We start from the raw sequence: 21,817 nt of genomic DNA, 5'->3' as shown, positions 1-21,817 counted from the left end.
ATATCCTGATTCTGTTATATGGATCCTGATTCTGTTTCTGTTAGCCGGGTAAATGGGAGATCGGCGCCCCCGTGTGCACCTACCGTTACCGTTATTGTTAACCACAGGCTGGCTTCTTTATTGGGCGCACCGGATAATCTAGATTTGATCGCAGCCCGCAGGGTGGCCTCCTGTTGTGAGCGCCTGATGATCTAGATTTGATGGAGACGACCGGGTTGCCTCCTGTTGGTATGGAAAAGAAAAGAGAGAATGGAAAAATAATGAGAGGGCTGGTCAAGTGAGGATTAGACCGGTCGGCCAGTATGGGGGATCGGCTCCCTGGTGCACATGTGAGAGGATGAGTCATGTGGGAGGACGGCTCATCGGGGGTTCGGTGACTCCACTGACTAATTTCCACGTGATGTGATTATATGAAGATGTTAATAATTGTGAGTGCTGGTGATATGACATTTGTGTGACTGGCTGTGTGAGCATATACCTAGTCGGATGACTAGGTTGATATATTTATACAATTGTGTGAATGTGTGTGTTGTGCAATAATTATTATTCATTAATAAACTCACATCTCTTTTGTTCAAATCTTTCAGGAAGTAGCATTTTCTAAATCCCAGCTATAACTCTGCTCTTCGCCGTTAAAAAAGAAATTCGCTAATTTTAGTATTGATCAATTAAATAGATAAATGTCCGAAGACTTATATGTATACATCCGTCAGTAAACTCCGCAGTTATAGAACTTGTATACTTTTAAGTTGTGTATTATTATAGATGGAATAATTCTGTGAGCCTGTATTATAACTATAGTGTATTGTAAGCAAGGGAATTTGTAAATGTTTAAAATTTTATTGAGATAGCAAATTTGTAGTGTTTCAGGCTTACTACGGGCCTCGGGAGCCTTAAGCTTACCTGGACCCTAGTGCCGGTCTGGTCCATGGAAATGGGTCGTGACATTTATTGTACTTTCAATAATAAAAAGTAAATGTTAAATTTATAATTTCATTGTTTATGAAATTACTTTTTCCTCCCCATTTTTCCTCTCACACATCCAAATATCAAGAGGGAATTTTTGTTACATTTTTGTGAAACAAATGAAATTTCATATTCCGCCATTTAATTGGAAAAACAAAATACATGGATTTAAAAAATATTTTTTAAATAAAATTAAATTATTAATAAAAAAAAGATGGAATTGAGCGTTGCTGAAAGTTATTAAATTTATAGATTATAATCTATTTTTTCTAAATTAAATTAAAGAATTTGAAAAGCTCACGAAAGGTATATATTTCATAGTTTAAATTCTATTAATTCAAACCATCTCTTAGATATTTTTTCTATATTATAAATTAATTTAATTTTAATAATATTTATATTTTATGCGGAATTATGATCCATTCTATGCTCAATCTTTTCTGCCGGATACTCATTGTACCAAAAATTATGTACTCATTGACTTGTGTACAGGCAAATGTTTTTCAGCACGTAAGTTTTACTGACCAATTTTTTCCCTGCCCTTCCAGTGCATGCGTGCCACGTGGTTGCCATCTTCGACCCCACTTGTTTTTTTTATTTTTTATTTTATAAAATTTCATTTATTTCAAACCGGAAAAATAATGAATTATTCTTTATGTCTCAAAAAATCATGTTAAGCATTTTAAAAAATAATGAATATTTTTTTTAATTTACTCTTAGTTATATTAAATTATTTTAATGAGTTATCATTCATTGGAAGTTAAAGAATAATACGATCAAATTATAATTAATTTTATATAATTTAATGATATTAGTTCTTTTTTTTTTTTTTTAATCTTCATATAACAGCTTCTATTTTGAAATGAAAAGAATACATAGCTAATATTTAAAAATTTCAATGCATTACTGCATGTCCATGAATTGATTTTTTTAATTGCAAATCATCACCTACATTGGTGGTAGGGTCATGCTCGGGACATGGTCCCATGTTCAATCCTTAATATTATAACAATTAATTTCAATTTGTATCGTTTTCGCGTAGTGGATTTCATTATTTTTAATGGGCTTTGTAATGAAATGTATACTACATATTCATTGTATATAATATCGAATAAAAAATTGATTTTTTTAATTCATTAAATTAAAAAAAATACAAAATTTCATATAAGAGATAATATTTTTTTGAAAAAATAATTTTGATTTTGATTATATTCCGAGTATAAAGTTTTTAACTTCGAAGATGGTTTTTAATAGTATTTTTGGGAGAAAAAGCTCCTTCTTTTGGACTTCACTGAACTCACTTTTCGAAATAAAAAGAATAAACTAAAAACATATTCCCGATAATCAATATCTTTATATCATTTTTCTTTTTGTTTTATTTATTAAAAAGTGGATTCTATCCTAATAGCTCCAAATAAATTAAATACACACATTAAAATACAAAAGTTTCTTTTGGCTCAACAACTAAAGCACATTTCTTCTGTACAATAGGAATTTTCACTTGAAAAAAACAATTATTGAGCAGCAAATGCTAAGGTGCTATTATGAAAAAAAATAAATAAATAAATAAAATCTTTAAAAAATAGTCTAGGGCTTTGTTTGGTAAGAGCGTATGGAGCGGTGCTTCTTAGTAGTTTAATTGAGTTAAATACTATTATAATTAATTATTGTGTTTGATAATATCACATTTATCATAACATTTAAAGTTTGAGACAGTATTTTATAAACGTTTAGCGTCACATCTATTCTTATTAACATTTAGCTTATATACATCACTTGTCTTTGTTTTATCCTTTATGACCTTATCTTTTTTGTCTTTTTATATTAAATAGTTATTCAAACATTATTCTTACCGAATACTTTTATTTTAAACCGATATATAAATAATTAACAACTAACATCTACTAGAACAGCTCAAATTGCGGAACAAAGTTTAGATAGGAGTGTAAAATCAATCGGTTTGATTTAAGCTCACCGATGCTTAAGCGGCATTCAGTCTATTTGAATAATATTTTTAATAGAGCTACATTGCCTTTTTTTTTTTCTACTCAACTAAACTTAAGTAACTCACTAAAAATTATATTTTTTTAACCGAATTATTAATTGATTAGTTTTTCATGGAATCGATTTAACTAAATTGATTAAACCGAATGCCCAACCGACCGGTCACCTCATTGGTTGTCAATGTCGTATACATTTTCGTGTTTGTTTATTTATTTAATTTTTTTAAGGGATTTATTTATTTATTTTGAAAGCTATGTTTTGAGCACAAGCGATAATGTACTCGTGAATCTTTGTTATTGTTTGGTACAGTCATATCTATCACGATTGCAATGTTGATTTGACGATTAAATGCGTTCGAATGGTTAATCCATGTCATCACGGCTCCCACACCGAAATCAACGGCTGTAATCGCATTTGCGTTTGTTGTATTAGCACAATACAACACCTAAGGCGGTTACAGTTCTGCATTTAACCAACCACTACGTAGCCACTGTCGTCTCTAACCTCGATGTTATGTTTTTATTTTTACTCTATTGCCCTTTGACTCTTGTTTTACCTCCCTCTGGAAATTAAACGATAACTAAATACTCGCATCTGTATTAAAATGCCCCTCGACCGATAGCATTAACTACAAAATTACCCCTTCCATCAAAATAATACTCTCTTCTGTGTTTAAATGTGCCTGTACTTGTATACTATTCATAACTTTCATATTTAATTCGAATATTCTCATTCAACTTTTAGAAATCTTTTTTTCTTTGCGGTTTTCCCCAAATGGTAATAAAAGAACACCTTTTCATAATTCCATTATCATACTACTTGCCTCTATTTTATAATACTTATCACATTTGAAATTCTACGTTTTTTAAGAAAATTATTAAATTTATCTAAATTTCAATAAATTATTAAATAAATTGACTATATTACCCTTAATTTAGTACTAATTCTCAAAGAAAACTATTAAATTGAAATAATAATTATTTGTCATATACAAAAGTTAAACATAAAAAAAATATTTATTACTCCTTGGAACCATAAATGTTACAAGTATTTTAGAACAAATTATTTTCTCAGATGTGACAAATATTATAGAACAGAGATAATAATTTTTCCGTAGAAATTAAAATGAACAATATGCAATGGCTTAAACTAATACTTAAACTTAGCCATAAGACACAACTTTAAAGAGATTTTAACAAGCTAATTTGGTATGTCTTTGCTAAACTAAATCAACAAAATTATAGTTCCAAAGACTTTATTTCCTTCTTTACATTTTCTTTGGAACAGATGAATTTTACAAAATTTTATGAAATTTATTCAGATTTTTTTTTTTTTTTGTGTGTTGGAATGGAAAAAATATAGAATTGAATGTAACTAAACCAAATTCCACCAAAATATGTGAAATTTCTAAATGAATTTTACAAAATTAAGTAATCCAATATTTTATAACAAAATTATCCTACTCCTTCTACAAAGTAAAATTTTCAATTTTTTATTTATTTAACTTATTCATTTTATCAAAATTATTTGAACATTAATGTTTTTATAAAATGCTAAACATTAATGAGGATAACATTTCATGAAACACTGTATCAAATTCTAAACGTTAAGACATATGTGATTTTACCAAACATAATCATTTATTAAAACGGTGTTTTAACTCAATTAAAACATTAAACACTACTCCAAATACTCTTACTGAACAGAGCCGAAACGCTAAAAGCTAAACATTACAGGAGTTAACTTTTCATATTCTAATATCTGAAAGTTAGTTCAAACGCTAAGTTACGGAATAGCTTTTTAAGTACCTTTTATCGTTTTGACAAATCAAAATACTAAAAGTTACTTAAAAAGTTATTGCACCTTAATAATAGCTCTATGATATAATTTTGTAGAGGTTTTGACAAGCTAATTTAGTTAGTTTTTTTTTTTTAAAAAAAAAAGTTTATTTTAAATATTTTTGCTAAATATAACTAGCAACTCGAATCAATTAAATTATAATTCCAAAATATTAAATTGTAATTTCAAAATACTAAATTGTAATCCTAAAATACATCGAATGTATTATATTCTTATTCTTATTCTTTTTTTTCACTGTACTTATTATGCCAAACTGTTTGTTCGGTTAGTTTATTCAATTAATAATTTTGTTAAAAAAGCTTATTCTTTAAGATAATTGTATGATTAACTTTAATATTTCCAAATAATAATAGAACTATTTTTTAATTTATAATTCTTATTCCTAATTTTTTCTAAAAAATAATATTCACATGAGTATATTTTGGCAAAATCAATGGGACAAATTCATTATTGTAATTCGAGTGTATACAATATTTATATATATATAAAAAATCAATAAATGACATTCAAAACAAGTGTAGATATGATATTTTATAAAAAATAACCATCATAATAATTACATATCAATTTCCACATTTATTATCTATTACGCAATTCTATTTGCTACTAAATAAAGGAAGAAGGAATAAGAATTATATTTCGCTAAAAATGACCTAAATGTTTTATTATAAAACCATTAATTGATTTACTTACTGCTTAAGTAAAAGTAGCTTATTGCTTTCTTAGACTTATTTGGATAGAATCAAAAAGTTTGATCCAATAAAAATAAAGTAAAATAAAATAAGGTATGGTGTTTTATATTTGACAAGAAAATAAAATAAAATAATGTTTAATTATATTAAATTGTTTTTTATTTGAGAATATTGAAAGATAAAATTAAATATAAAAACTATACCAATACCCTTGTTTTTCATAAGCTAATTTTTCGAAGGACATTAAAAAAAAAAGCACTATTAACTAGTATTAAGAAACAAAAATTAAAAATTAGGTAGAGGCAATTTTGAATTTTTAGAAAATAATTATGGATATTATAGGAAATCAACATTCTTAAACCTTTCAATTCCCAATTAGCTGATTGAAGGAGAAACGATTAACAGGTTTGAGGGCTTTAAACCCCTCCAATACCCACAAGGAAAACCTCCCCTCCTTCAAAACCTTCTTCTCTGACAATTAATTTAACCCTACTTTACCTACCATCAAAACCCCCCAAGAGAAAAGAAAAAAACAAGTTCCAGCCAAACAATCCGTTAGTATACAATGGGTGTTCTTCTCGGCATTATAAGCTATTAAACTTCATCAGTCAATTTGATGCTCTGTCTGTGTTTATGGTTTCTTCTCCGTGCATTCTCCCTTGGATGGCTTTTCAATGAATGTCAGTTGATTATCTAGTGGAAATCTTTTCTGCTTGTCGACTATTGTATGCGATCTGATACTATTTGCAGGGTGCTGGATTAGTTGCAAATAAGCTCAAAGTTCACCAAGTTCAATGGAGACTGATTTTTCTGACGAGCAGCAAGTGCCATCTGCTCTGTTAACTGCCCTTTCGTTTGGTATTTCGACTGAGGCAGAAAAGGTGAGTTCTTTTTTAAGTATATTGTGCAGGAAAACGACATTCGAAGAAATACATTGATTCATTATGTCAAATTGATTGCATGGTCGATAATTAGTCCGCACAATGATTAAGAAAGCACGAATGCATTGTGAAAACGAGATCTTTACCGTTGGATTGGAACTTTTATATTCAAAAGTTCAGTTTTTACCGGTAGAAATTTCTGTGTATGACTGAAATTGTCTCCAAAGCTTGGTCTATGCTCAGGTTTTTTATTTTAAAAAACTTATGACATGTTGATTACAGGAAAATAGGTTATGTTGAAGATACTCAGGATAACCAGCATGAATTTAATAATGAAGTATGCCAGCTTAATAATATTCTATAAAATATAAATATTAAATGCTTTTGCCTTCTTAATCTATAACCCTAAACATGGTAATTTTTGCTCTGCTTATAGTAGGGCAGATTATTGACATAGGCTGGTTTTGGACAAAGTAACATGCATGTGTGTGTGTGTGTGTGTGTATTTATTAAACTTTAATTGCTCTTCATTCTTTTGATGATTCTGTAGGTGAGAAATTAGAGGTGACCTGGACCTTAATATTCTTTAAGGAGAATTTCAGTGCAGTGGCTATTTGATCTTTATTTAAGTTTGAGATACTGCTTAACATAATAAGCTTAATAGCATTTTAGTGCACTCAATATCAAACAGTATATATAAAGTTTTTGTACTGTAACAGGAAAAACTTTCAGTTCTAGCAATTGATGCAGTTGGTGAGGTCACTGATCCCAAGTTGGGATTGCCAAATCCATCTTTTCGATGCTCCACTTGCGGATCCAAAGATTCAAAATTTTGTGAAGGTGTGGAAGAAAGTTTATGTGTATCTTGTTGGCTATTGATCTTTTGTTGTTGAAAATTGTACTAATATGCTAAGTTTCAGGTCATTTTGGGGTTATTAAATTTCCATTCACGATAGTTCATCCTTATTACCTGTCCGAAGTTGTAAAGATTTTGAACAAAGTTTGCCCAGGATGTAAATCCATCCGGAAAGAGTCCAAGGTCAGGTGATTTGATTCTTGTGATGAACTGTTTTTAATGGTTTTTAGAAAGAATTAGAGTGCCTTACTTGTGACTAAATAAATTTAACCATGATAAATATTAACATATTATTCCAATTAAATACTTGAGAGAGCTAGTTTTCTATAAAATGAAATATTTTTCATTATCGATTTATTTTTTTTGTCTACATCTAATCATTAATGGAAACTTCTCCTTTTAATTTTGTTAAATGCATTAAATCATTGATCATGATTTGTTTTCAAACTGGGAAAATCACTGAGTTTTCAATTTGAATTCTTTTCTTGTCAATGTCATCGCTCATGCCTTATTAGATTAATGCAGGTCAGCCTATTTTCATATGATGATTAGGGACATATATGGGTTAATCCGTTTGTTATATTATTTTAGTATTTAATATCTTTTTTCTGGGTGTGCATGTTGGTGAACTTTTCTTTTCATATCTTGTGCATGTATCAGCGGACTGATTCAAAATCTAAAGAAAATCTGCATAAGGGTTGCAAATATTGCGTTGTAAGTCCGTTGCTACTCTTTTTCATTGACCTTTTTTCTTGACCTGTATGATTCAGAATGGTCATTTATGCTACAAACAGGGAAATACAATAGGTGGGTATCCTACTATGAAGTTTTCTGTTTCTTCTGAAGAAATCTTCAGGAAAAATGTAATCATAGCAAAAATCAGTGAAAGGCCACCGCAAAACTCTCACAAGAGAGGTCGAAAGAAAAGGTTGGCTGCTGATTATTGGGATATAATTCCAAAGGACGAACAACAAGAAGAAAACACTTTGAGACCAAACCAAAGAGTTCTGACGCATGCACAGGTAGCATAAATGGCCGTATCATAGTACATGTTTTTCTGTTGCAATGTTTCTAGTTGACTATTGTTGTAATACTCAATGCACTATAGTATTTCATTCGATCTTTTAATTATGTTTTCTTATTTAAATATGGTTTGTTTCTTTAATGTGTTGATTAAAAGCATAATTTGACAATCTAGGTTTGCAATTGTATGACTTCTATTTTTAAATAAGGACAGAAAAGGAGGAGCTAACTTGCTTTACTTACATTTCACATCTAATCATCTAGGCATGCCACATATGTTTGGGCTTGGCAATTTTACCGATTTATTGTTAGTCCATTATGCTAATCTAGTTTCTCCATAGACCAAAAATTTCAAATACTCAAAAAGTCATTTCATGCATTCCAAATATGCAAAGTGTTAAGGCTTCTTTTGTACTGATGGACTAGGGTGAAACTCTCCGCATTGGATGCTTTTGTAGTTTAACATTGATGACCCTCCAATGAAGGTGCAAAATTGCAACTTTATTAATATATTCTTTATAGGTGATGCTCAATCAGCGAGACGACTTTTTTGCTTCGATACTCATCAATTTGGAGTTTCTGCAATCTCTTTCGTGGAAAGCCTGAGTTCTTGGCAAAAAAAAAAAAAAAAAAAAAAACTCCTTTTATTGTTGCAAAGGAATGAATGTCATGTCTGGCAATATAATTAGTTACTTGATGTACTGTAACTTGTATTCAGAATTTAAAATGGCTTAAGAAAATTACGAAACGACTATAGAATCAAGGTCAAGCTTTTATGTTTGAGGCTTTCTCTTTAAGCCCATTACACTGCTGGTTCTTTCTATCAACCTAGTTCTATCTTTTGCTCTTTTTCTTCTAAAAATTTTGCTTCTGTATCTGCTCATGTTAGTTCTTTCATATGCCATCTTATATGTATATGGTGAATGCATTTTGTTTTTAGGTTCGTCATCTGTTGAAGGATGTGGATCCAAATTTCATAAAAAAGTTTGTTTTAAAGACAGATTCAATTTTCCTTAACTGTTTCCCAGTAACACCAAATTGTCATCGTGTGACAGAAGTTACTCATGCATTTTCTAATGGCCAGCGCTTGGTCTTTGTAAGTATAAATTCTAGAAGTGCTTTTTTTTTTTTTTTTTGTTGGATTTTTTATTATAGTAACTTGCATGACTTACAGTATCCTCTTTGTTCTTGTGCTGCTTGAATATGATCAATGGTAGGATGAACGGACTAGGGCTTACAAAAAATTGGTTGATTTCAGAGGGACAGCAAAAGAACTGAGTTTTCGTGTTCTGGACTGCCTGAAAACTTCTAAGGCAAATACAACACTTTTTCTTCCTCCTATTTGTATTTAAATCAATATCCTTAAGAAAGATAATCTTTTATTCTTATTGTTAGTCTTTTAATTTGCAGCTAAACCCAGACAATTCAGTAAATAATGATGATATGTATGCGCTGCAAAGGAAGATCAATGATTCTGCCTCCAATTCATCTGGTTTAAGATGGGTTAAAGACGTTGTTCTTGGAAAACGAAATGATAATTCATTCCGTATGGTGGTTGTTGGTGATCCTAATATTAAGCTCAGTGAAATTGGTATTCCCTGTCACATTGCAGAAAGGTTGCAAGTTTCAGAACATCTGACAAAATGGAACCGGGAGAGGTTGACTACTTGTTGCGAAGTACGTCTTCTTGAGAAGGGTGAGATGCATGTCCGCAGAGAAGGAAATCTGGTTCGGGTTCGTCGTACTAAGGATCTCCGCATTGGGGACATCATTTATAGGCCTCTAAATGATGGAGATACTGTTTTGATTAATAGGCCTCCTTCTATACATCAACACTCCCTCATTGCACTCTCTGTTAAAGTTCTCCCGGCGGCCGCAGCTCTTGCTATCAATCCACTTTGTTGTCCCCCATTTCGTGGAGATTTTGATGGTGATTGCCTACATGGTTATGTTCCTCAATCGGTTGACACGAGAGCTGAGCTCTGTGAGCTTGTTGCGTTAGATAAGCAATTAACTAACGTACAGAGTGGCAGGAATCTTCTTTCTCTCAATCAAGATAGTTTAGTTGCTGCTCACTTGGTCATGGAGGATGGAGTATTCTTAAGCCTGTTCGAAATGCAGCAACTGCAAATGTTTTGTCCTCGGCAATTGCTGTCTCCTGCTATTGTGAAAGCTCCATTGCCTAATGACTGTGCTTGGACTGGAAAGCAATTGGTTAGCATGCTCCTACCTCGAGGTTTTGATCATGATTTTCCTTCAAATAATGTTTACATTCGAGATGGAGAACTTATTTCTTCTGAAGGTTCTTTTTGGCTACGTGACACTGATGGAAACCTCTTTCAAAGCCTCATAAAACACTGCCAGAGTCAAGTTCTTGACTTTTTGTGTACTGCTCAAGAAGTTCTTTGTGAGTGGTTGTCAATGAGGGGCTTGAGTGTTTCGCTCTCTGATTTATACCTCTGCCCTGACTCATATGCATGGAAAAACATGATGTGTGAAGTTTCATATGGACTACAAGATGCAGATCATACATGTAACATAAAACAGTTCATGGTGGATTCTTGCCGAGATTTCCTTGCTGGAAATGGTGAAGATGATGAGCATCCCATGGGTTTGGATGTAGAGCACTTGTGTTATGAGAAACAGAGATCTGCTGCACTCAGTCAAGCTTCTGTTGATGCTTTCAAGCACGTATTTCGTGATATTCAAATTTTAGCCTACAAATATGCTAGTAAGGACAATGCATTGATGACCATGTTTAAGGCAGGAAGTAAGGGTAATCTGCTGAAATTAGTGCAGCATAGCATGTGTCTAGGGCTGCAACATTCACTTGTTCCATTATCCTTTAGAATGCCTCACCAACTCTCTTGTGATGCTTGGAACAAGCAAAAGGATGACAATGCTACTGAATGTGCCAAGTGTTATATCCCATCTGCCGTGGTTAAAAGTTCTTTTCTAACAGGTTTGAATCCCTTAGAATGTTTTGTCCATTCAGTAACAAGTCGAGATAGCTCTTTCAGTGACAATGCTGATCTTCCTGGGACTTTAACTCGGAGACTTATGTTCTTCATGCGTGATATACATGCTGCATATGATGGAACGATAAGAAATGCATATGGGAATCAGCTTGTTCAGTTCTCTTATTATAATCGTGAGGAAACATCTTGTCCGACTAATTGCAGTGGCCAGATCATTGATACTTTTGATGGGATAGGTGGCCGACCTGTGGGTTCATTAGCTGCTTGTGCCATCTCTGAAGCAGCGTATAGTGCTTTGGATCAACCAATCAGTCTACTTGAAAAATCACCTCTGCTAAATCTAAAGGTACTCCTTTCCCCCTTTCTCGTCCTCAAATGATAACATGTGTATAGAGGCTCCAGGCTTCATAACCATGTTCTGGCAAATAAGTAGGTTACTCGTGAATGGCAAGGATAAATGTATTCATCAATCACTGAAGTCTCTCTGTGTGCACATGTGATGTTCATTACTTCTTCTGATTCTATAATGAATCCAAAATTTTCAAGGCACTAAGCATTTTCTGTTACTTAGATGTGGATGCTTCACAAACCTGGAAACTGAACTGCTAGAAAGCAGTTGACACTTGCTCTGAGAAGGTCTATGAAATTGGATGAGAAATAGTTATATAGTTGGCCTCATGGAAAAATGCTGTTTTTCGTCTTTGCTGAGAAACTAGATACATTTCTTTGGGATTTTTCTAATTTCTGCTACAATTGCTAACTGCATCCTCGCACAATTTAACTGAATTTTCCATGATAACCTAGTTAATTGAATGCCTTTATTGCCCTTGATTTCCTAACAAGTTTTTCATGATTTGAATAAATTGCTCAGAATGTACTAGAGTGTGGTCTGAAAAAGAGTAATGCTCACAAATCTGTGACTCTATTTTTATCTGACAAACTTGGAAGACGGAGACATGGTTTTGAGTATGGTGCCTTAGAAGTTCAAAACCACTTGGAGAGACTACTGTTTTCAGATATTGTTTCTATTTCAAGGATAATGTGAGATTCTATCTTCTTTTATTACATGTTTTCAGATATTGTCGCTTGAGCCATTGTATCTTTTGATTTCTGTTTCCTATCCTTTTTATGTTTACTATAGTATAATTTACTATAGTATAATGTTTATGCTGTAATAATCAATGTGTTCTGTCAACATCAGTCATTCTCCACAGTCTGACAGCAAAACGCGTTTCAGTCCTTGGGTTTGCCATTTCCATGTGGACAAGGTGATAAAAAATGTGAATATTTAGTCCTTCTCTATGTACATGTTGAATTCTATTTGTGAAACAAAGTTGTCTTTTCAGGAAATTATGAAGAAGAGAAGTCTAAGTATTCATTCCATAATTGATGCTCTGTATAAGCAGTGTAAATCACAAACAATTCTGCCCAATGTGCAAATTACATGCAAGTAAGCTATTCCTCATGCTTTACCATCACCTGTGCATGATTAAAGATAGTTCTGTTTTATTTTAAGCTGTGTAATGGAATTTATTTGCCCTAAGAATAGAGAATCTATAATTTTTCCTATGAGTTAGATTCTTTATTTCTGGTGGTAGGGGATTTGCCATTCATTTTGCTCAGTAAAAACGCCCTTTACATGGTCCTTATCCACTGGATAAGCTATGCTAAACTGAATTTGAATATTGTCTTGCTTGTCTGCCTAGCACTTCCCTAGATTATCTGAAGTACAACTGCAGCCAGCTGTTAACTCTGCATCAGCTCACCATTTGGCAGGCTGGATGATATCTGTTCCATGTTTGAATTCAGTTCTATCACTCAAGAGAATGAGTTTTTGCTAGTATTTTTAAGTTTATAGATCCAACATTTAAGTAATAATGTCTTTAAAATGCCACTGATACAGCGCATCACAACCAGAAGTTAATAGTTAATGCATCAAAGTACAAAATATAAAATGGAAAGGGTGCAACCATTGCAGTACTGCATAATACATGTCTGTTCTGCGAATGTGTTAGATTCCAAAGTAAAGCAATCTAAAATATACTGGGTGGTGGAGCTTTTTCTAAGAAAGATTGGATGCTACTTTATCTTATATCAAAAATTTACTTTCTTTTCTCTCTCTCTCTCTCTCTCTCTCTCTCTCTCTCTCTCTCTCTCTCTCTCTCTCTTTTTTTTTTTTTTTTTTGTTGGTTTCCTGAAGTATCATAGTTAATATGGCTGCACACAGTTGAGATTTAAAATTTTTATCATTCATCACATCCAATTCTTTTGGGGATGTTTGCATCATAAACTGTATAAAAACTTTTTCTACATTTCTTATATTGAGTGTACTCTTTTTCTTTACTTGGTTGATTGATTTTCAGGGACTGTTCTGTAGCCGACAATCACAGGGAAATAGAAGATACACTATGTATTACTGTTACTGTAATTGAGAAGGCCAAGAACTCATCTATAAAATTGGACACAATTCGAGACCTGATTATTCCTTTTCTTCTTGAAACAGTTTTAAAAGGTTGGTGGTGCACAGAAGTTTTTCTTGTTTAGGTTTTCACATTGCAGGGTTTTTGATAGCTGAAATTTTGATTTGCATGTCTTTTCTAAGTGAATTATTTTAATTTTTAGGCTCCATTTGTTTCTTAAAAATAACTTCACTCTGCAAAATATTTTCCAAACAATTTATTTCTATTGTTTGGTTGTAATATTGAAAATTGTTAAAAAGATATTAAAATTATCGATTTATGAGAGTATAAAAATATTTAGAATTATAGAAATTTTATATTTTAAAAATTTATTATTAGACATGCCAAAAAAATACATAGAAATGATAAATTGTGTTAGTTGTCGATGACTGATGGTGGTGGTGGTCAGTGGTTGATGATGATTAGCGGTGATTGGTGACTCCCATTAATCGGTAGATTCATAAGTGTGTGTTTATAAGGTTGTAGTAAGTTTGTAAATGTCCAGAAAATGACTTGCCCTTTTCAATGTTTTCCTCTCTTGTGAAAAAGGGAAGTTATTTTCTTTTGAAATGACTTAAAAATATTTCCCACTTATTGATTTTCCTAAGCCCCCCTTAACATAACAAAATCTGGTAAATGTTTTCCAAGTTATTTTCTACAAACAAATGAAGTTCTAGAGTGTGCATTTTTTTCCCTTACTAATAAGTAATTAAAGATTTTTGGTGTTATAGTGGACATGATGTTTGCTCTGGGTTTCTTATTTGATGGCTAGGATTAATGGAGATAGAGAAGGTGGATATTCTATGGAATGAAAGACCAAGGATACAGAAGTCGCATAATCGTTCCTATGGTGAGCTCTACTTAAGGGTTTCAATGTCAGGAAGATCTGACAAAACAAGACTCTGGAACTTACTTGTGGATCACTGTCTCCCAATAATGGATATGATTGATTGGACACGCAGTCATTCAGATAATATACGCGATTTTTGTTTGGCCTATGGAATAGATGCTGGATGGGAATTTTTCCTTAATGTGCGTTACTTGAGACTTTTTAATGTTCTTTGCATGTGATACTTATTGTCAATTGATACATAGCTTACCTGCTAACGCAATTTCTAACACAGAATTTGAAGTCTGCAATATCTGATGTTGGCAAGAGCGTACTTCCCGAACATTTGATTCTTGTTGCAAATTGCCTATCAGTTACAGGCGAGTTTGTTGGTCTAAATGCAAAAGGCTGGAAACGGCAAAGAGAACATGCATCAGTCCTTTCACCATTTGTGCAAGCATGCTTTTCTGTTAGTTTTTACACACTTGCCTCTATCTTCATATTATCTTGATTGGTCGTGTCAAGTGCGGGTGATGGTTATATTCTGAAATTTGTTGCAGAGTCCTGGTAGTTGCTTCATCAAAGCTGCCAAGGGAGGAGTCATGGATGATCTTCGAGGGAGCTTGGATGCTTTGGCATGGGGGAAGACTCCTCCTGTTGGGACTGGACAGTTTGATATTATCTACTCTGGGAAGGTAAACTTACATTGTTTTCCCTAAACAAAGTAGTTAGCCAAAGATTAAACTTAAACATTCTCCAAGTTTTGGGTCTTAAAAGTACTTGAAATCCTTTGTTTGGTTTAGAAAGGAGGAAGCCTGAGGCACATCAGCTACTATTTGAAATCCCTAGAGCTGATTTTTGTTTTCGAATGGTCTAATCTTCTGTTTATATTCATCTTCACTCGTCAGGGTTTTGAACTTTCAAAGCCAGTAGATGTCTACGACCTGCTGGGTAGCCAAATGAGTGCTGAGAAGCAGAATTATGAGTTCGAAGTACCTTTTACTCGGGGCTGCAAATCTGACAAATATGGTCCCCAGTTTGTGTACAATACTGATGATTATGTCCCAAAAGGAACATTGGAAAGGTTAAGAAGGTTGTTGACATATAATGATATCCATAGACTCTCCCAGGCTCTCAGCAAAATATTGAATAAGTAAGTAACTCCTAGCTAGTGTTAAAAGGGTTTACTAATGTTGCAGTTATGATAGTTCTATAGCTTGTGTATCATGTTGGATTGTCTTGTTATATCTGGTGGCATTTTCAGAGAGGAGCTTCAAAGCTATTATTGAACTCGTGTGCTTCTCTGCATCTTCAACTTAACTTTACATAATAATGTAAAAGAGAACATAAATAATTTTCTTTTGGGATCATGCTTGAATTTTGGAGCATTATTTATTTAACTTTTTTCATTCACTCTTTTGTTAGTTGTGATGTACATTCTGTTCCATTTCCATTCTTTTGGCACTTCTCATATCTTCATTTATGTTTGTTGCATTAAACTGATATATTTTCGGCATAAATGTATTCTATTTGTGGTTTGCTATAACGAATATGATGCTTACTTTCAAGCTGCTTTTGTCTGCATTGCTTTTAGCTCATTGAACTTTTTATTTCTATTATTTCTTTCTGAAACAACATTTATAGATTGGACTCAATCTTTAAACTGCTATGAATAAAGGTACCCGGTAGATCAACAATTAAATGAAGCTGACAAATGTACCTTGATGAGTGCTTTATATTTTCATCCTCGGAGAGATGAGAAAATTGGATCTGGAGCACAAGATATCAAGGTGTGTGAAAATCAAACAGGAAGTTGATTTGCTGCAAATGTTAAACATTCCAAAGGGATATTAAAAATCTATGTATCTATCTAAATGTGACGATGCTTTTGCAGAGTTCATAATTTAAAGCTGTTCTCTTTGCTTATTTTATATTAGTGTAATTTCCGTAAAAAACTTATAATGCTTTCCTTTCCCATTCTTTACAGGTTGTAAATCATCCAGAATATCAAGGTTCACGCTGCTTTTCAGTGGTTAGAACAGATGGGACAATTGAGGACTTCTCATATCGCAAATGTGTCCATGGTGCTCTTGAGATCATTGCCCCTCAAAAGGCTAGAAGGTACCGCGAAAAACATCTGCAAAGCCGCAATCCATAATGTATATGATAAGATCAGCTGTGTGAAATGGCTGCAATTTGGACTGAATAAATAACATGTACGATTGCAAAAAGAAAGCGCTCATGCTGACTTCATAATGGATAACTAAAACCAATAATCTGGAGGAGTTAAGCTACTAACATCGGCTGCTGCACATCAACTGAATATAGTTTTTGAAGCTTTTATACCCCTTTTGAAAGCTGTACATTTTCTGTAGAAGTAGATTGTGCATGAGAAGAAAGTAAGATAAACAGCAAGTTATCATCCTTTTGTTTTCAGTAAGTGACTTTATTATTGTTTCTTCCCTGAGAAGTAGGGAAGTCCTCTTCCCAAGCTTCTTTTTGCTCCTTTCACTATAACTTGTTTGCCTTCCATTATATAATGGCAGAAAAGGTCTAGTGAAAGCAGCAAAGAGAAGCTTGCGCGAAGCATTCATTTTCCTGATGTATTCATAAATACATTTATCAATGGAAAAAAAAAAAAGAAAGAAAAAAGAAAAGATTTTCCTGCCTTTTTTTTTATAAAAATTGTTATTTATTGTACTGGGTTTTTAGCCAATATTTTGACCTAACGTTGCTTCCATAACCATTGTAGTCTGTTTGGAGTTTGGTAAAGTCAGTGGCAGAGAAGGGTTCATGCAACCCAATCCAACAGTTTTGAAGTAGCTTAATGTCTTCAAGTTCTTGTAGTGATCCAATTAATATACTCTTTTTAGATATATAGTCTCAGTATGTTTCACGGAATAGAATACGAATCGAATAAAATGATTATTTCATGGTCTGGAATACCTATTTTGTACTACATGCAATGTGTTCTATAAATTTGAAAAATATTTATTACATGAATTAAAAAAATATACATATTTAAATTTGTCTAAATTCAATTAAGGTTATAAATTTGTTGAAATAATTATTCGATATTCAAATTTAAATCAATGTTAAGAATGGATATTTATATGTAAATTTCTATTTTTTTTCTTCATTGCATGTTATTCAATGAATAAAGCAGTTTAACATGGTGGGGCTATATAACACAGGTAACGCTCTTGACTCACAAATTGATTAAAGATTTTATAGTCGAGAGAATTTGAATTCAAAATTTTACACGGTTTACAATAATAAAAAATTAATCAGACCAATAGAGTTCATATACTCTCTTTTCCCTAAAAATAATATTTGATAGTTCTGTAAAGTACAAATTTTAAAAAATTTGTACATACCTATGGTAGACAAATTGTCTCAAATGTGCCAAAAAAATTGCATAAAGTAGTTGATGCCAACTTAATTATTACCCACAGAGAGCCGAATGAAAAAAAAAAAAAAAAAGATTCTTATAACCAATCTCAACAAATTTAGGTTAGGATTTTATAGTTACAGTAGTCGACTAGTCGTCGCCCCTGTCTTAATCCTGTAGTGAGGTCAGCGCGGCACTTTCATTAGAGTTCTGTTAGTTAATACTACTAACTGACATTTTGAAGCACTAATGGGCTAAATGGATTGGATCAACGCGGCCTTGGTCTCTGTCGTTGAGCCCACCTTTGAATAATTTAATTTTTCGTTTTTCTTTTAATTTGGGTGTGGGGTTTCGTGAATTGAGTTCGAAACCTATTATTACCACAAAATCCTAATCTTTAATCGATTAATACTTTGCTTTCTTCTCTACCACATGCACTGAATTTGAATATCATTTAACATTTCATGTAATTCAAATGAAATGAAAATAAATATATTTATTTACGAGATAATTAGGGATTCAAAACATATTTCTTTTTTAATTTTAATCTTATTTTGATACTACTAGTTTTCTTTGCTAAAAATATCATTTTAAAATTTGTACACCAAAATATAGTTTAGTAGAAAGTGCACGTATAACTTGATAATAGATTCAGATTCGAATCTCTCTCCTTCAACTCAAAAAAAGAAAAAAAATTAAACTTATTACGAGATATTAAATTCTCGTTATTTCACTATTTAAATTTTAAATTTGGCATAACATTTGTTATTGATTTCATATATCATTTAAAAATTATGCTATACATGAGAAAATAAAATAAGGAATTATCTTAATAAAATGGACGATATTATGTTTTGAAAATAAATTCATGCGTTTAATTGATCTCGCGCCAAAATTTAGTAGCGTGGATTTCTACTCTTCTAGTCAAAAAATTAGCTTAAATCTTATAATGATAATCCGCATGAATCATGATGGACTCTTATGGGCTGCAAATACCTACCACAAGACTTCTACATTGTCAATGGGCCCACAATTATAATTAGTTGTATTCCAATTGGACTTTCACGCAGCCTTCCAGACCCCTCAGAAATTGTCAATTCTCTCGTTTCTTAATTTTTATTTCTTTTAAAAAAAAAAAAATTTATTGTTGCAAAACCTTTTACATCCAAGCCTAATATAAATTATTTCGTTTATCACCTTAAATTTTATTATTTTATTTTTAATATATTCTTGTATTTTTTTTTTTTTTAAAGTAATATATTCTCGTATTAGGATCTTCAAATTATTATATAATATATTCTAGTAAAAGAGTTTTGGTAGGGTGGCTACCATGTCGGTATTTCGGAAAAGAATGTCGTCATTGTTAACATTATGTTCCGCCCAATTGTGAATTTTCAAAAAATAAAAAATAAATAAAAAGTTTCGCCCAATTGGAAACGTCATTGTTAAATGTCGTTTCATTAAGGGCCCATTTATAATACCAACAGAAATTCTACTCTCCCTTGCCCACATCTTAATAACACAATCGCACATGTTTTTCTTTTTTTTGTCCTAATTGGCGTAAGATATTTTCTTTTTTGTATCAGCTGTCAGCATAATACGTACTGCGATTTAGACGTATCAAAAACTCAAAACCTGGAGGATTTAGATCGTCGGATTGATAAGGAAAACGAATAAACATAATTAAAGTGAAAAAACTATAGTAAAATAAATTTAAATTAAGCTAATTATATACAATAAAAACGTAAAAAAAATAATTATCTATCTCCACCGTAAATCCACTGGTGCTCAAACGAGAAATTATGCAAAAAAATTAAACCCTAATTGCATTTAACATAAATTAAATATGATTGGGCACTAATGGAGAATCAGAAAAAAGAAAAAAAAAGAAAAGATAAGTGCCCACTTGTCTTCCATTAGAGAGGCTGCCACTGCAAGGTTACTATTCAGATCTTTGTTTTGTAATGTTTTGATTCCATTATTTCACTGTTTGTGGTATGGACGCACAGAAGAGCCAGTCCTTCCCTTCCTATTTACTGCTCAGTTTTCTCTCCCGTGTTTTGAATGTGAAGTTTTGATTAGTGTCTTTCTAACCATTCTTATCTTGAATTTAATTATTCAAATCTTTAATTACGTAAAAGGACCTAATTATTAGGTAAAAGTAATGACATTGAAGACTAAATTGTCTCAAAACTTTCTTTACTTGAAAAGTTATCGGATTATTTTGAATTTCGTAAATTTTTTTTCTTTTCTTATCTATCCTTAATTTAATTATAATACACGTTTATAAACTGATTTTCATTTACAAATTAAATATTTTCATTTACAATTTAGTAAGAATAGGTAAAGGAATATAAATATTTATCTTTTTAGAATGAAAACATTGAATAATTTTATTTATAAAACATCAATCGAAATTCATATTTATAGTGGAACTCTTAAGGATAACAATTTTACTTATCGTTGGATATTTTTTAAATATATTAATATATAATTACAGGTTTTATTTTTTTTTTTCTTTTAAATTTTTGGTGTCAATTTATGCATATTCTGGAGTTTATGCATTTGACCTTTGCGCGCCGAATTGGGAATTATATGGTAAGACGGCTGTAAAGAGAAAGCATTCATCTGTCTTTCTTTAAATAAAAAGCTTCAAGACAATGGTGATTGAAGCTATTCACATTTTGGTAGGGCTGGCCATATTACGGTTCCGAAAACTAGAACCGGTGGTTCGAACCGGTTTCGAACTGTAACCGTAACTGGAATTGGTCCGAACCGGAATCGAAACCTGAGATTTTCGGTTCGTTTTCGGCTCCAATTTTGTTGGAACCGCAAACCGGTCAGAACCGGATGGAACCGCCAGTTCTCCGGCCGGTTAGAACCACCGGTTCGAACTGGCAATTCTAGCCGTTAGAAACTGTCAGTTTTTTTTTAAAATTTTGTTGTAAACAAAAAATAAATTCAATTGAAGACTTTTTTTTTAAATAAATAAGTTCAAGTCTTTTAAAAAATAAATTTAATTAAGCATTTTTAAATTTTTTAGGTGTATTTTTTTTAGAAATAACTTTTACAAATTTTTTAAATTTTGAAAACCGGTCTTCAAAATTTAAAATTTAAAATTATGCGATTTGTCGAAAAACCGATCGAAACCGTCGGTTTTGAAACCGTCGACGAACCGAAATCAGAACCAAAATCGCAACCGTTCGATTCTAAACCGAAATCAGAACCGGAACCGTTCGGTTTTAAATTAGAACCAAAATGAAAAATTTTTGGTTCAGTTTCGGTTTCAAAACCGTGGCCACCCTTACATTTTAGCCTGTATTTCCTTTTTGTTATTTTTTCTTTTTTAAAATTTGATGGGATGATATCGAATTAAAAACTGGTGATAAAATGTCTAGAAAGTAGGTGCTGTCCTTTACGTGGAGAGTGTGAAATGTCTGTCTTGCTGTGGTTGGTGCTATTTATTACCATCAAAGGCCATTGAAATTTTTACCATTTGCCTCTTGTTATATCAATCAATCCGCTTGTGGCAGGGGAATGGATTTTGCCATATAGCTTATCCGTTGTTTATTATTAAATTTGACGAAAACAGATATTTACAGCTAAAAAAACTCGAATTTGATATTTATTATTTTTTATATAAGTGAAAAGACTAATCAGATCATATGATTGATGTTGATTAATTAATTATATAGAAATAATATCACTTGATATTTATATTTTATGGATTATCCTATTAAGTTAAACGACTTAGATTCTTCTTAATATTGCCTCTGTAGTTTATTATAGATATTATTGGTAATTTTTATTTCTTAAAAAAAATGCTTAAATTAAAATTTTTAATTTTTTTAATGATAATTTAGAACAATATTTTAAAT

At 31.9% G+C, this 21,817-nt stretch overlaps 1 protein-coding gene across 2 annotated transcripts; it reads left to right on the top strand.

Moving 5' to 3' along the window:
- The first annotated feature begins 5,904 nt into the window (after positions 1–5,904).
- NRPD1A (nuclear RNA polymerase D1A) lies at positions 5,905–17,233 on the top strand. Of its 2 annotated transcripts, none has more exons than XM_020683937.3 (19): positions 5,905–6,202; positions 6,286–6,403; positions 7,123–7,243; positions 7,324–7,442; positions 7,920–7,973; positions 8,054–8,281; positions 9,223–9,378; positions 9,500–9,595; positions 9,693–11,606; positions 12,132–12,301; positions 12,462–12,528; positions 12,607–12,710; positions 13,624–13,772; positions 14,492–14,751; positions 14,844–15,017; positions 15,109–15,243; positions 15,457–15,701; positions 16,227–16,338; positions 16,536–17,233. In XM_020683937.3, exons 2-19 carry the CDS (start codon positions 6,317–6,319, stop codon positions 16,704–16,706), a joined length of 4,362 nt encoding a protein of 1,453 aa, XP_020539596.1. In that variant the 5' UTR covers positions 5,905–6,202; positions 6,286–6,316; the 3' UTR covers positions 16,707–17,233. The 2 variants fall into 2 exon arrangements, with proteins under 2 accessions (XP_020539596.1, XP_020539595.1); XM_020683936.3 differs by having other exon boundaries at positions 6,273–6,403.
- Positions 17,234–21,817: the final 4,584 nt, after the last annotated feature.

The sequence above is a fragment of the Jatropha curcas genome, chromosome 4 (genome assembly GCF_041381405.1).
Source record: "Jatropha curcas cultivar XTBG-Jc1 chromosome 4, XTBG_Jcur_1.0, whole genome shotgun sequence".
In the NCBI taxonomy this organism is placed as follows: Eukaryota; Viridiplantae; Streptophyta; class Magnoliopsida; order Malpighiales; family Euphorbiaceae; genus Jatropha; species Jatropha curcas.
Note: the sequence above shows the minus strand (reverse complement) of the source record. Positions and strands in the feature narration are given on the sequence as shown.